This window comes from Rhea pennata, chromosome 1 (genome assembly GCF_028389875.1).
Source record: "Rhea pennata isolate bPtePen1 chromosome 1, bPtePen1.pri, whole genome shotgun sequence".
NCBI classification, from domain to species: Eukaryota; Metazoa; Chordata; class Aves; order Rheiformes; family Rheidae; genus Rhea; species Rhea pennata.
In genome coordinates, this window is record NC_084663.1 from 193,915,028 (window position 1) to 193,931,206 (window position 16,179).

General features: G+C 36.0%; 2 protein-coding genes across 7 annotated transcripts in view; one reads left to right on the top strand and one right to left on the bottom strand.

The window, feature by feature from the left end:
- The window catches only part of FLT1 (fms related receptor tyrosine kinase 1), a 116,633-nt gene extending 113,305 nt beyond the window's left edge, over window positions 1–3,328 (top strand). The window contains exon 30 of the mRNA XM_062567170.1: window positions 139–3,328. Coding sequence (XP_062423154.1) covers window positions 139–343 — 205 coding nt within the window. The 3' untranslated portion in view covers window positions 344–3,328. The remainder of the gene's footprint in view (window positions 1–138) is intronic.
- A 159-nt stretch (window positions 3,329–3,487) lies between these two features.
- Window positions 3,488–16,179, bottom strand: part of PAN3 (poly(A) specific ribonuclease subunit PAN3) — an 81,398-nt gene continuing 68,706 nt past the window's right edge. For 5 of the 6 annotated variants that reach the window (XM_062567177.1, XM_062567173.1, XM_062567172.1 and 2 more), the window contains 5 exons: window positions 14,632–14,771; window positions 13,670–13,799; window positions 10,583–10,647; window positions 9,689–9,827; window positions 3,488–6,457 (listed from right to left, as the gene is read on the bottom strand). In XM_062567177.1, coding sequence (XP_062423161.1) covers window positions 6,317–6,457; window positions 9,689–9,827; window positions 10,583–10,647; window positions 13,670–13,799; window positions 14,632–14,771 — 615 coding nt within the window. In that variant the 3' untranslated portion in view covers window positions 3,488–6,316. The remainder of the gene's footprint in view (window positions 6,458–9,688; window positions 9,828–10,582; window positions 10,648–13,669; window positions 13,800–14,631; window positions 14,772–16,179) is intronic. The other variant, XM_062567174.1, reaches the window with a different exon arrangement.

The following is a 16,179-nucleotide window of genomic DNA, read 5'->3' on the forward strand; positions in this document are numbered from 1 at the left end:
AAGCAATTCCATCTGTATAAATGCTCTTATCATCTGAGAATAAACAAAGCATCTTCTTATGATACAGCTTCGCTCAAGTTAGTAAAACAGTTGCCCGTACACTTTAAACGCGCTAACAGTGACATTGCTGTTTTACAGTGTGAAAGGTGCCAGCAGGAGCAAGGAGTCGGTGCTTTCCGGAATAACTAAGCCAAGAAGCTTCTGCAGTTTCAGCTGTGACCAACTCAGTGATTCCAAGCAAAGACACACTTACAGCAATACAGTGATGGAGAAAATGAAAGTATGTCATTCTCCCCCTCCTGACTACAACTCAGTGGTCCTCTATGCTCAGCCACCTATTTAAGTAGGCCAAGATTTATGCATTTAATTGGAAAAGGTTTTTCTAAAACACTGCCAGTTTAAACATTTTGACCTGAATAATTTTAGCTATCCTACAATTTTAAAACTGCCATTGGCTTAATCAAGTGATTTGCTTTTCCACAAACTGCAAGAAACATATACAAAATATAGTAAAATACTAACGCTTAGGCCTTGACTTTCCCAGTGCTGACAAACAGCTGTCACTAAAATTGCCTGATACTTCTGAAAACTAGAATGGTCATCATTACAGACAAAACCCGTTCAGTGTTTAATCCCTGGCAGCAGGATGGTATTTAATGCTAGAGTAACCTAGCCTCTGTTCAGACTTGTGCAGCACTGATATATCACTGTTAGAGGCACCCTAGAATTCGCACTCCATTGCTTGGACCTATGCTAAGGCCACCTGTGCAGTGCTGAAAAACGAAGGATCGTCTAACAAGAGGCAAACAAGGAGACCACACTCTATAGTTTTTAGTGAAAACTCTATTTTGAGAAACTTGAGGGAAGGCTAATGCTCTGGGGAATCTGAATTAGCTAGCTGATGATGAGGTGTAAGAAAGATCTTACTCCTCTGGGTAACAAAAGAGGTGAGGAGTTCTGCGAGGCCAGGACTTGGCACATGTGCTGTGAAACACATTTGGCAAGGATACAAAAGAACTAAGATCAGAGCCAGGGCTGAAATAGCAGGGACTACAGAACAATTCATTTGGTTAAGCCTGCTGAAATCCATTAAACTTCCCTGAAGTTTTGCACTTTTTCAATATATTAGCATACACACACTGGAAACAAACTAGACATGTTAAGTCAAGCTTTGTCCATGAAACCTAGTGGACCTTCTAACATTGCACTGAGTATATTTTATTTATGGGAACCTGTCTGAAAGGACAGGAGGCTACTAAACTGCATATATTTTAAACAAAGAATTGATTATTATAGAGTTTGAAAGGTTTAGTTAGAAATAAGACAATCTCTTTGGAAAGTTAGGGCAGCTTTTCTATGAATGTAGTTGAATTTCTAGGTTAGTTAACAGTATATACATACAGGAAAAGTCTATCATTTATTTGCATCAAACTTTTGTATAGCATCTCAGAAAGGAAATGAATGTTCTTCATTTGAAAAGTGTAAGGATGCACTATCTCCCTTTACCTTTGAATGTAATATTAAAATGGCTTTTGGCCAATTAACAACAGCACTGATTATTTCTGGATCAACAACTACTGCCCCATCTCAGTTTCCTGTGGTCTACTATAAACATTTATTAAAATGTAACTTACACTATGACCACTCAAAACTCACTTTAGTGGCTGTGAGCTTGACTCACTAACAGACTTAAAGGCAAATGTCTATTTTTACAAAGATAAAAACATTCCTGTATACTCATGATAGATGTGTACCACTAACTCCTAAGCTACAAAGAATCCATTCTAGTTCTTCCTTGTCAAGAGATCATTAATTTTAACCATAGCCTACTGCATTGTTTCTTGATGGTGAAGTGTATGCTATCTTGATCAAAACAAATGGAAAGTCAAAGAAGCGTTTAACTCCAAGTCAGCTAAAATAATCGAGTGATAATGCATCTCTAAAAGGAAGTGTTTGCACAGTGTAAATATATAAATATGCTTTTTGTGCATAAATATTTAAGAAAACTGGACTACAAAAATTTCTTTTATATGATCTCTAAGTTTCTTTGGATGTGAATAACTCGCTTTTATCTTGCATTTCCTCTCTATATAATGTATTTGACTGCTAAATTCATATAATAAAGTTTGCTTTTGAAAGAGTATACACAGGCTAGTTAACCCAGTAAAGATTACTGCAACAGCCAGTCCAGCACTGGACAGCACTAACACGTACATCTGTCCATCAATCCATCAAATATGCTTCCCACACAACAAAGCAGATAAGGAGCAATACAAGTGTCCATCTTTGAAATACACTAGATTCAGTATATTTAAGAAATATTTACTGCTGTCCAAAGCGAAAAAACACTCTACCTCCAGGAAAGTCAAGGTTTCATGGTGGAGAAAAGAAAACCCATTGCCAAATACCATTTAACTGCCCCTTGGTCACTTCTACAGCCAAAAGATCTGGTGCAGATGAAAGGACAACAAAAAAAAAGCTAGAGCATCACCAATACAAAGCTTGTTCTGAACCTGCGACATGAGTTAGTGCGTCCAGTCTGGAAGATGGTTTTTCTTCCTCATGAGGATTCTCCAAGTCCCTGCCCCTGGCAGCAGATCAGGTGAAGCTGCCTCCACTTAGATGTTCAATAGTGCTCTCTGGTATGTAAATCTAGATGACCTGAGCAGATCTCCAAGTCATGCTGCAGATATAACTATGTTAAAGTGCTGGAAGGAAGCTGAGAAGAAACTTCCTCCAGAGAAGCAGATTATTATGGAATTACCTACTACGGTAGGAGGTTCTATATCTGTTGCTACACATTATTAAAAGAGACTGGAGAGTAGACAAGCGCATCAAGCAAGCCTGCTGCAACTTTAGTCTCTATAAAATAATATTTCTTAAACAATAATGCAACTTAAGTGACAATGACTCCATATGAAATATATGCAAGAAAAAGTACTGACACTACTACACAATTTTGTGCAAGATGTGTTACATAAGCATGGTCAGGGTTGGAAGGTACAGGATATTTTACTCCACAACTAAGTCACCTCATCTTTGGTGATTAACAATACAGAACAGATAATTCTGGGCACTGAAGCTGTCAATCACTCCATATGCAAGTTTTCAGAGAAACTAAAATACCTTTGTGCAGAAGAGATCAACAAACAAGAAAGTAAGTCTACTTTTTAATACAGTTTTCAGAATTAGGACTTGTCTAATAAAGCAGAACTGACCTGACAGAAGCAGTTACTGCTTTGACTTGGGAGTTAAGGAAGTGTGTTATTACTACACTTCTTTTGTATAGCATCTATAAATTTTAGGACATCTGATGTACTGTAAGTAGCAAACATTAAACATGATTTGTGAATCATTATTGTTTAAACTCTGCATTGGAAACAAAAGTGAATACAAAAGAAATATGATAGAATGAAATATAATTCCAACACTGACGTGATGAGGCCTATCCAACTTCCATACCTCACATGCTCAAAATAAGACTACGTTGTTTCTGGTATTCTTTATTAAAAATACTGCTGTACACATGAAGAATGAAAACAGGATTAAAGATGAGTAACACATATTGGGATCATGACATTAGAACTTAACATACTGGTGCTTTTTAGGGGAAGCTGTTGACACCTGAATTACTGAAACAAGGGCAAATCAAAATACATAGGTACCCTCAACAAAATATTTACAATATAGTAAATACAGCAACAGAATTTAAAATAGGTACAAAAATTAAAATGACATCACCTGATTTCAAAGGTTGTCCCTTCTGTGCTTTTAGCTGTAAAAATAGGAAGGTCAGAATTAAATTTCCCCTTCTAGGAGGGCATGTCCTGGTGGTGCTTCTTTTTAAATACAGATACACAGATCTCCCCATGAATGGATCAAACTACAACTTTAGGACAACCTTCTAAATGGAATTAAAATGGGGCAGAAGGGCTCTCCCCCCCCCCCCAAAAAAAAAACACCCAAGTTGAACTTCAGACTGTTCAAATCATTCCCAAATATGGACCAAATGAAATAAATAGAAAACAAAACTTTTTTTTATGTATTATCTGACACCAAATAATTTCTGGCTGACATTGTTTATGTATGAAAACTTATTAGCTGTCTACTTTTTATTTTTAAACCAAGTCCTGAGGTTACTAGGGGCTGAAGCAAACTGACATTATGCAAATTCACACAGGTTTGCAATTTAGACATGTCTTGCAGAGGGTGATTTGCTGGTCTAAAAAGGATGAGAATTCAAGCCCTATTTTACCCCTGCCTTACACTTCCACAAAATATTGGTCCACAAATTAAATTTTCAAAGGTTCCCATACCCCACAACTGAACAGATGATCCCCTTTCATTTTCAAAGAAAACAATACTGGAAAAAACCTCAGCCCGCTTATAAATTAAGCATTTCATATTTCTTCTAGAATACAAGTACTTCTTTTTTGTACAAAAGAATTACAATATGATTTGTCAAAAAACATATAAAAGACAGCTGCTCTTCCTCAAATACATGAGCTAATGATAAAAGACTGTTTTGCATGTTCACTTCTCAAAGTTCCTGTTCCTTTTACATTAAAAAGAACATTCTGGCAACTGTTATCGTTTGAATATTAAACATTATGTTCCTTTTAAAATTCATTCAATCAAATGCAACAATAATCGATTTTTAAACTCAACAACTGATGCTACCTAATGTGGATTCAACCACATTTTCTAAAACGTGTAAAGCATGTCCCTAGTCTTCAAAGCTTTCGATGTGAAGAGAGTTGCTTTTCTTGATGCAAGTCTCAAGGCGGCGAATCATTTTAAAGCTTATAAAAGTGGACAGAGAAATAATAAAAACTTCTCTGGAAACTACAAATATTGAGATTATTAAAATTGATGTCACTAACATCAGTTGCAAGTGCTTAGAGTCTGTCCTGACCTTTTTGAGTTTCCACATTTTCTTCATGGTGAGCACCCAGTGCTATTAAAACATTCAGTGCTGGGAAAGGATAGATACAGTCTTCACTACTGCTTTAAGAAAGGAAATTCCTACATATTTGGCAGTCTTCAGTATCAAAGTGTAGGTGTTTAACTACAAATCCCATGAATACCCAAGTATGGAGAAAATTGCATGTCCAAATATTAGAAAGTTAATTGAGGAGGAAAATTCCAGACTTTTGAGACTGAATTACTTCATGAATATTCATGTGTTGAGTATTATCAAAAGTAATATTACTTTGGGCTAAGCAGTGACTGCAAAGGCACAGCAGATCATTATCCCTCCAGATTCAGGCTGTAAAACTTGAAAAGCTCTTGATGCCAGACAACTGCTGTGATTAGTTAATCTTCTTTTAACAGTGTCTTTGTATCTGTATCCAGTGTAGCGTACCATAATAAAGCTGTGGTTCAAAGAACAGAACTTTATACAAAAAATTATACTGTAAATAACCTAAAGTAATAGACTCCTGAAACTTCAGGCATTTAAACACAATTTCTTTAAAAAAACTATTAAAAAAATTGCATAAATGTAAATGCTTCTGACTAGCACGAAAACATACAAACAGTTTTTTAAAAGGCGCTGGTTGTGTTTAGAGCAAATTTGATATGCTCCTTAAATTATAAATGCTCCTCATGATGCTATTTTCGTCACTTCACTTAGACAATATTTAAATCAAATGAGAGGGGATTTTTTCTTTTCTTCTTTTTTTCAACAATTTACTGATAATTCAACTTGATTGGTTTTAAAAAGTTTCATCTTCTAGTTTGTTTCTTTTTTAAACTAACAGTGGGTGGCATACAGAGCTTGCATACAACACACTTTTACAGAGGTTACAAACTAAACAGTAATTGACAGAACACAATTTCTATTAAATTATTTACCTGGTCCTTTATGCTATTCTGGGTGCAAATAATATCAAAATGAATAAATTTTGCTATTTCCTCAGTGACAAAAATGTATCCCAGAAATGTCCTTGCAAAGAGTTTCCCTTAATAAGTATACAATGTGGCAAAACTTCAGAGATCAGAAAAGTTTTTAAAAAATTAAAATTAGTGCATATACAAGTGGAAAAAATAAAAGCAGGAACATCATGCACCTGATGTGTTCCTTAATCTAAAATAAATTCTTCACAGATAAAGCCTCCAATGGCAGCCTTAGCTCTAGGATAAGTGAAACATTCTTCCCTTCAAGTAACAGTGTACCTGACTGAAGTGCAAGCAGCTTTGCTCATCTCCTGTTTGTTTCCCAAATGTGAAATGAGATGACAACAACAATTCAGCTGTAGTGCAATTTGCTATTGGTTAAGTTCCTCAGCAATGTCCTGCATGCTTTCAGCAAATACTACAACTGACCATTTGCGGCTGCAATCAGTTCTTGAAAAGTATTTTCAAAGCAGCGTTTTAAATCGCTGTAAGTTACCACAAGTACACTCTTCTCATCTCTGGAAATGAGGCTTATTTTTTCTGGCACACCAGCATCTAACTGTAACAAGAATGCAAAAGATAAAATAAAAGAAGTGTGAAAGAAATGGCAAAACATTTCCCCAATAACAAAAGCAATCGATTTCTTGGCAAGTATGTTGTTTTGGTGAGGCTCAGATCTGTTAACAACACAGAAAGGAAGGATCTGAGCCTCACCAAAAACAACGTATTTGCCAAGAAATTGAGACATTTTGGTCTTAATCTGATGGACATTCCAGACCTTTGGAATAGATTACCACTGTTTTCTTTCCTTTTCATAAAGCTAGTAATCCTGCAATACTATCTTCCACTGGATAGAAAGCCTAGTATAATTTCCATATATTTCCTAATGTACAAAAACATGCTCAACATTACATTTCCATGTGATTTACCATATGATCCACAAGCCTCCTGGTAACGTAGGTAGATTATTTCTTGCCCATTCTAAAACGAAATAATGAATGGACCAGCCCCAACTAGTTTGAATAAGAGTAGAAACCCAAATCTCACATTTTTGGCAATACTGCAAACAAACTGGCCCCTGTGTCTTCTATATGGTACACTTCCTTCCCCCTTTCTAAGGAAAGCATCGCCTAGTTCCAATTTGTAACCAAATAGATGACTAGGGGTTAAGAAAAAAGTCTGTTCAAGATTTGTTTTCCTGTTTTTTCTCCCTGACTTCTCAAATTCAGTATTGAAGTAATACAAGAATTGACTTGGATGATCTTCCAGGTGACTTCCATGCAACTTGTCACACTAACACTTAATTACAATTTCCTATATAATTGATGCAGAAATGGTTTTGTCATGAAATCTATTTAAGATATATGAAGCTACACAAAACTCCCTTAGTGAGGCTGCTGAATTCCTTTCATTAGAAAGCCTCAGGAACAGGATAGCAAGGATTTCAGATGCATATGAATATTAGGCATATAACCTTAATCCTAATTCAGAGCATGGGAATAGACTAGTTCATCTGCTAAAGTCTCTGCCAAAACTGCCTTTATGATCTCTTCACAGCAAGAAGTGTTCATCAATGGAGAACTGTCAAGACACTTATAGAGCAAAATTTTCATAGCTGTTTTAGTTAGTCGATATATTGATAATTCCAAATATCTAATCCTACAAACTTTTTCATCCCACAGTATAAGGTGGGGCAGAAGTAAGTGGGATATGACACTGCTGAGAAAAACTTTGGAAATACAAGCCCAGTAGGATTAAATCAAAGTACTGTCATGTTGCAACAAATAGGAGAAAAAACAGATTCAGCATTGAGCTCTTGTTCCACCAGCTGCTGTCTGAAGCAATGTACCAAGTTAGGAACTTCTTGCATTTTTCCTGCAAAAATAATGTTCTGAGCATAACTAAGAGCTACAACTTCCCAAAGTTAAAATTTCTGCTTTGTGAATAACTACAGGACAAAAGGAGGACAACTAGCTTTTAATTTTTGTAGAGTAGAATACCAAGTCTCTTTCAACATCCATTAAAAAATCTTATCAAGATTAAGATATAAAACATTGTTGATGGTTCATACTGACATTATTCAAAAAATTAGTGAATTATCTTAATGGAATTGGTATGTGGAAAACCTTTATCAAGAAAGCCACCTATATGGCTTTCTTCCTCTCCTCTGATGGATCTCTCAGCTGAAAAGAACCAAAAAATGCCACACTGAAGGAAAAGGAAAAAAAAAAAACAAAAAAAAAAAAAAAAATCAAAACTTCATACGCACATACATGCAATATAGATTAACTAAAAAAGGAATGCTTTTGAAGCATAGCCGGAAAGCCCAAATAGCCATCTTACTAGTACACATCATGATTTCAGAGGTGCTTTTGGAGTTTATTTCCAAAATACAGCCTGTAAGCCCTACTTTTTTTGTGGGCTGAGCCCACAACCACAGAAGAGAAGAGCCTCTGTTTGAAAAGGTAAGCCATGAACATTAAGAGAACAATGTATTCTTTGACACAATCTCTTCCCTGACCTATAATTTCAGAAACATCTCTCCCACTATAGATCTGTGCTTGTTTCTGGTTTTATCATGATGGCACTGCACTACCTATTTGAATATCAACATGCTTTCTTCCGATTTGTTTTCTTTAGTCTTATTAATTTCTTTAATGTCCTTTTTAAAGTGATTGTAGATATCAATCAATAAGATGAAAAGGATGTTTAAAAATGCTTATCAGTGATCTAATAGAAGGAAAAACTAATTCAGAAAAAGATTTAACTGCATTTAGTCAAATGAGTCAGATGTTACTAGTGCTATAAGATCTAAATACATTCAAATTTTTTTAGAAGAGAAAATTGGTTGTTATCCTTATCCTAGACGAAACACTAGCCACTTAAACTGTATACTGTCAGCATCTGCACCACCATTCTCTATGCAGTGAGTGGAATGAACAAGCAGCTATGAAAAAAGGATGAAGGAGCATCTTTTCCCCTATGACTTACTGAAATTTGATAAAACAGTGTCCAAAAAACCCTCAAAAACCACACATCTCACGTGCTTTTTAATTAATGGAGCAAGACATGAAGTTCTACAACTAATGAAGATCTCACCTGTCTCTCTATTAATCATGAGAGCGCTCAGCTGAAATTTTGCTAGTGTTGCAGCTTATGAAAACCTGCAAACAGGTTTGTTAAATCAACCTTGTAAGATGAAGAGCTGGAGAGGCTACGGGAGCATCAGATATGGGCTTAGACTTGCATATCACAGAAATTTTCCCAATCATCTAAGACAGTGCCAGATTTTGCACGAAGTGCTACTGCAGTCACTCTCTTGATAACCCCTCCTGTCTCTTACTCTGGACAGCACAGTTTAGGAGTGGATCCTCTTGCTTTACAACCATCATCTGTGATAACTGTATCAGCAGAAATCTCTCCCAGTTAAAGGGTTTTTATGGATCCTTTATGCTGTGTTGAAAGACCAGAGTAGCATAAAGGGACCAGCATTGCTTATTCACAGTATTCAATGCATTCTAAGATGAACAAATTAATATTATATGTCAGGCTATATTACTGAATTGCAAGTTTTAATATTAATATACTAATAAGTTTATTTAAAATATCCAAGAATGCTTGCATATTAGTTTAGTGAATACATTGTTTTCATCCAAAAGAGGGGGAAAATAACCATCAGTTAAAATCAACAGAATTAACTTGCCAATGACAGCTTGTTTTGCAGTGGAACATTATTTTAAAAGAAAGTTAACCAAAACAATTTTTAAAAGCTAACACAAGTACAGTGTACCTTGTTAAGACATGAGATAATGTGACTGAGGTCAATCCAAGGAGTACCCGCTTCTGTCACCTGATGGAAAAGGTGATCTCGAAAGAGCTTTAGTAAATACCTGTCTCCAGTTTCTGACCATGTTGGGTCTTTTTGAAACCTAGTGTAAAGCAAAGGCTCACATTAAACCTCAAAAAAAAAAAAAAAAAAAAAAAAAGAAAAAAGAAAAAAAAGAAACAAAAGCCCCAAACCAACATAAATCATACACTGAATCCTAAATCTAACCTAAGTGATCTTACTGCTCTGCTAAGGCATCTGTTATTATTTGCAATTTAATTACAGTCTCCTACCTGCCTCAAAGCTAGAACATGACATATTTAAAGCACCTGAAGCTAATGCCTACCAAAGGCCTACAGAAAAGTAAGGGAAGAAAGCAGGAGTCATCTTTACGAAGTTTACCAGATAAATGCTAGAAACCAGCATCAAAAACACAGCTGTGTTTTAACCCAAGTCTGTTGAACAGGGTGGAAACCAGGCCATGAACACCAAGCTGTTTTACAGCAGTTGATAAAGAACAAGCTGATAATTAAGTAGCTTAAAACAAGTACCTGTGCCATTTGTTACAGTTACAGAAGGCTACTGACTGCCTCAAAAACTGTTTTCATTCACAGGAAACCACTAAGAGAATCCATACTAAATAATGGAAACAACTGTGGCATATCTGTTTGCATCCTTCTCTTCCTCAATTTAGTATTTTGACAAAAATTGCTTATCTCATTGTGTCAAGGGGTTTTAAATACTCTTTTCTTCAGCAATACAGATGGGGAAACTGTTGATCTTAAATTTATGGTAGAAGAAACCTTGTATTACAAACTGAATCTTACATACTACACTATGAAAACAAGTATTTCTTACTCTGGCCTCTCATTGATTGTTCCCAATTTTGCTAGAAGCCTAAACAACCTTCCATTTTGCACCTCCTAGAAAAGAAGAAATAAGTTATTAGTTGAAGTTTCTAAATGAAAGATAAAATTAAGACACTTATAAGGAACAGCTATGTAGTAGGAATGCCAGTAAAGCACAATGAATTACTGGGATTTATCCTATGAAGTTAGTATACATTTTGAGAAAAAGATCAAATGCTTTACTCTGTGTATTAGTAGTCAAATACTAATCTTAAGCACTTCACATCCAAATTACAATGTGGAGACAACAGAACACAGCTTGCTGTCTCAGCAGAAACTGCATCGGACAGTTCTATTTCTATGTGGAAACATAAGTCCAGTCTCTCTTGCCATTGTATACTTACAAGTATGCTAAAATACAGTAAGGTTAGCAAGAATAATATACTATTTACATTTACAGATTTTTCTATCCACAAATATATATATATATATATACATATATACACACACACACATATATATATATATGAAGCATAACAGCTTACTTCTTGTTCCCTCTTGATTACCTGTTCTACCAACTTTTATTTAAAAATGTTTTACAAGCTGTTATTAGTAAATATTGTTCAACAACAATACCAGACTGAAATTGGAATTACAGTTGATTCCAAGTATCAGTTTGAAACAAAAGTTTATCAAAAATGAATTAGCTCTATGGTAAGGCAGATTTTGTTCTTGTTTTGTTTTATCTTGAAGCAATATAAATTCTGATTCCAACAATAATAATCTGAAATAATCTGAAAGAATTTCAGAATAACCTGAAAGAACTCATGCAAGAGATAGAACATTAAAATCATGGATGCTTATATATGCAATTGAAAAATTGATTTTGTACATTTTTCCTGATTACTTAGGATATAGTAAAAAGAATTTATCTTTTATCCTAGCTTACTTGGCAAGGTGGATTAATCTTTAATTTAAGTAAAAGCTGCTCAAAACTGGCAGGAAAAATAAAATTCTCTCATGCTATTACTTATTTTCTCCCATGGCTCAGCTATTCACGCTAAGCTGCATCTCACTCCATGCATGATCATATTGATTTCAAATGAGTTCAGTCTGAAGTAGATTATTGTGCACAGTTGGGCAAATAAAGTAGGTCAAGGTGATAATAGCTTGGCTTCGGACAACATATGGGGTTGCAAGATTCTTATTCTCAATCTTGAAAATAATAAAAAAAACACAAAAAAATCTCACACGCTTGTACTTTAATTGCAGCTGCAGCTGGGGACTGACAGGAGGGACTCTTACTTTAGCCAGCTAGCACAGGTCTGTCTATACAGCATGCAAACCTCCAAATATTTTTTGGTATGTGGCCAAATACACAGAAACCAAAAACACATCTGTGAATACTAGTGCCTTGCAGATTCCCAGTCAATGGTGACAAGAGTACTGAGCAACAACACTGGCTCTACAGCTTCCAGGAGGTCCTTCTGCAGGATGGCTGGAAACTCTCCTGTAGAGTGGCTTAAGGGGTATGGGAGTGACAAATATCCATGGCTTCAAAAGAACACCAAGTTACTACCTACATACAAACCACTTCCAGCTTCAGAAGTTCTTAAGCTGTGAAGAATTTCTTGGATGCTGAGAGAATATATGGGAAAATATCACACATGCTAACACTGTTCTAATGCTACTCCCTAAGCATCTGCTTTAAGGCAATAACGAAGATAAGATACCAGGCTAGATACACTCAGCTTATATTGCAGTTCTGATGTTACTGAGGATATGGCAGTACAAACAAGTTATAATACAACAGCTAATTAGCGACTTATTTATCACTTCCAGGTAAACAACTGCTGGGGCTATGCAACAACCTGTACTCGTAGCTGCTCTGCTCCTGATAGCAGCTGCTATCAACACCTGACTGAAAATGCAGACTACTCAATGCTGATTAAAGTACAACCTTCATTTTGATCACATGAAAGGGTCTACCTGCCAAGCGCATCGAGTGATCTTGGCATGAAATGATCCTGAACACCTTCAGAGAAGCTGTAGTGTTTTACTTTGCTACAAAGAGCATCTCCTATCTAGGGAGATCTGCATCCAAAGGAGACACTATCCTCTCTTCTGCAGCACTTCGCTTCTGACAGATTTTGATATCCTCTCACTAAGGAAGGAGAAATAGTTGCTCAACAAGCCACTGCCACAGAAACTAAAAAAGCCAGTCCACCAGAATTCTGACAATCAGTCTATTGGCTCTTTGCAAAAGTTTCCAATGCAGGTATTCAGGGAAAAAAGTCAAAGGAGTTTAATACACCCTGAAAACCTGAATTCCCTATCCTGCATAAGCCTTCAGCAATACGACGTCCTGCCATGTATCTCAATCATTACAAAATCTTGTAATCAATGACTTCTGATCAACGGAGCAGACAAGGTAAAACTCAACCCTTTCTCTGTTGAAAATAAATAAGTAAATACACACATGCACACAGTATGAAATACTATTTCCTTTGTAGCTGACACTTGATCCCTTGACTGAATTTTATAGATTAACCAGACACACACAGCAAGATGGGCAGATTTCAGGGCAAATGAGGATGACAACAACCTTTACCTCCATTATTTAGCATTCATTTGGAAAAGAAACAGTATGAGATAAAGAAAGGGACATCAGAACACAATCCTATCCAAGATTTCAAAAGCAGTATTTGCTGGGGGAATAACCTCCAGTACAAACTACGTTCTAGTGTATGATGAGACACATAGCATTACTTACTCAGAATACTGCTTTTTAACAATTCTATGAAGATGATCTTTTCCCCAAGACTGCTGTTTGTTTGGACACGAAGATGCCATTTCAGTTAAAGCCCTGGATAAGTACAGTCTAGTCACAGTCTAAAAGTAGAAGTTCTTGGAGTTTTTACAAATTTGGTTATCTTGAGCTCAGAGTTCTTAACTCTGCAGGCAGATTGCTTGGATTGCTGAACAAACTGGGGGTGGGGAGGGAAAATGGATGGAAGTGAAGAAGACCTCTAGTTTAAGGTATAGTCAGCGTTGCTACAGCTGTACATTTTCCTGTAGGATTTACTAAATAATTTACCTTTGCAAGGTCTTCCTCTATAACATCGTTTCGCATCTGAGCGGCATCCAACTGAGTATAGAACCGCGCACCAATCATAGGCATGATATCATTTACACTGCGAAGCCTGTTTTGGTCAGTCAGCAAATACCTGCCAAAATAACCCCCCGCCAAAAGGTTACTTGAACTCGCTGTAAATGCCACAGAGTTCATACAATTATGATTTTATAACTATTTGACCCTGATGCCTACTTAACACACAAATTGACAAGTACATTTTTTAAAGAGAAAATTAAATAACAAAAAACTTCTGAGTTAGCTTACTTACATACTTCCAGTCAGTTATTTACATTAAAGCATTCAAAAAGCTACGTGTGTACTTTCATAGCACTGCTTAGTTCACCCCACTCAAAGAGCAAGACCATACCCAAAGCAAAGATAAGAAGATTCAGATTGTGAAGCAACGGTTTTTGAAATGAGGAAGGAGACAAATTTCTACTTTTCCCTCATAAGCTGCAACCATTTTCTATGGTTTTAAAACCACAGAAAATAACACACAAAGAAAAACTAGCACTGAACCTTCTGGTCTGAAAAAGCAGAGTACTATTTTTGCCTGTCTTCCAAAACCGTCAGATGAAAGACCAGCATGTTGCTATGGCAGGTAAGAGGCAATAAAAGTCTAGTATTGAAGACTACTTGAAATGCTGATGGCACATTTTGGTTTTCTGTTGTTTTAAGTTGAATATTAATAAATTCATATTAAAAGCTTTAACAACACTTAGGTTAACCATAAAAATACACATTATACAAAAACATTTAACAATTCGTTGACTGTGCAGACAATTCAATTACAGTAATTAAACCGCTAATCTTATTTGTGCCTGAAAATATTCTTTGGACATTTTCATCTGTATTTTAAAACACAATCATTTATGAGAGGCTTTTTATAAAACGTAACAGCAAACGCATAGTATCAAACTTACAAAATCAGATTCTTCAGATCAGAGGAATAGTTGATTGTCACCAGTTCCATCGCTTTCTGCAAATTCTCTCTCTGAATTCCTGATAAAGAATTGCAAGCCAAAGCCAACACAACTTTCCCCAGAGAGATCAGATCTGCTTGCTAGCAGGGAAAACACAGAGATAAGATTCAGAATGCAAGTAAAATTACCTGTGGTACTAGATGGCATTAAAAAAAAAAAGTAACACTTCAGTAACCCTTAGAAGAATCTTAGCAACTAGAGTGCTACTCAAAACATACAGACTGATACAACAATTAAAGTAATTAATATGTACAGAAGAGAATCTGTCCTGACTACAAATTTCTAGGTACTATATTTAGTTTTAGATGATTAAAGTGTACCTGTTTTTAGTTTAAAGACAGCCCCAGGGAGAATTCTTACAGTGAGCAGAAGTTCTGAAAACAAGTTCTAATCATTTGCATGCTCACCCCTGAGAAATCAAGACATTGGCAGTAAATAGTGCAAGTTTTCTCAATATGACATGCGGAACAATGTGTCCAGAGTTATTTGTTAAATCAGAAAATCTATTGGATTTTTTTTCTAGTGAAGCTAAGGGAAAGAATTAAGAACAAATTTCAAAAAAAAAAACGACTCAATTACTCACACTGTTTATTGTCAGAACACCTAACAGCATGATCCCTTTAAATGAGACGCTACTTATAGCTGAATTGTGAAATCGGTGCTTGCTATCAACTTCCAAAGGCTACGAATTTAAGTTTTCCAAAAGCTAGATAGTGACTTTTACCTCCAAGGTTTTCATGTCTAATGGCCAGGGTGAAAAAAAATGAACTAACTGCCTGAAATAATCAGGCTTTTAGGCCTGAAACATGTAGCAGCATTGCATCTTGTGCAGAAATTTTTAGCATCACGAAACATTTTCCTTAAAAATATAGCTGATTCAGTCAACTCTGATTTTAATGTTTAAAACTTAAACAACTACCAGAAATTACTAAAAGCTGTATCAAATTTTAAAGCCTACCTCTGACAACAGGCACCTAATTTAGTAACAGACATTAACATTTATAGTTAAAGCTGCCTGATTCTTTCTACATAAAGTCTTCCAGCTGCGTACAACTTGGCCAAACCTTAAACCAGCTTTCCACGTGGGATGTCTGCTTTAGCTGAATCTTAAGCTCAGTCCGAAGATGCCAATTTAGTATTTTCCTAGCTTTTTTCTAAGGCAATGAAATATTTTTGCAAATGGTGGGGGAGGTGGGAAGAGGAGGGGCAATGCTACCATTTATCAGGAATGCCTATCATCTCCATGTTCTGGAGAAAGGATACACTATTCAGCAGAGAGAAAGAGCACTCTGGTACCAGGAATGCACCTTTTGCCACTTCTGTAAGAAAGGCCAAAAAATTCAGCAATACTAACATTAGATTTTGTTTAGAATTTGGCAGCTAAAGCAAAGATGACTGCACTCATGGGGAACACACTGCATTTCCCTCAGCGCTGTTCCACCCACAGAAGCAGCTACGCTTGCTACCTCCCTCAGCTGCAGTGGCTGA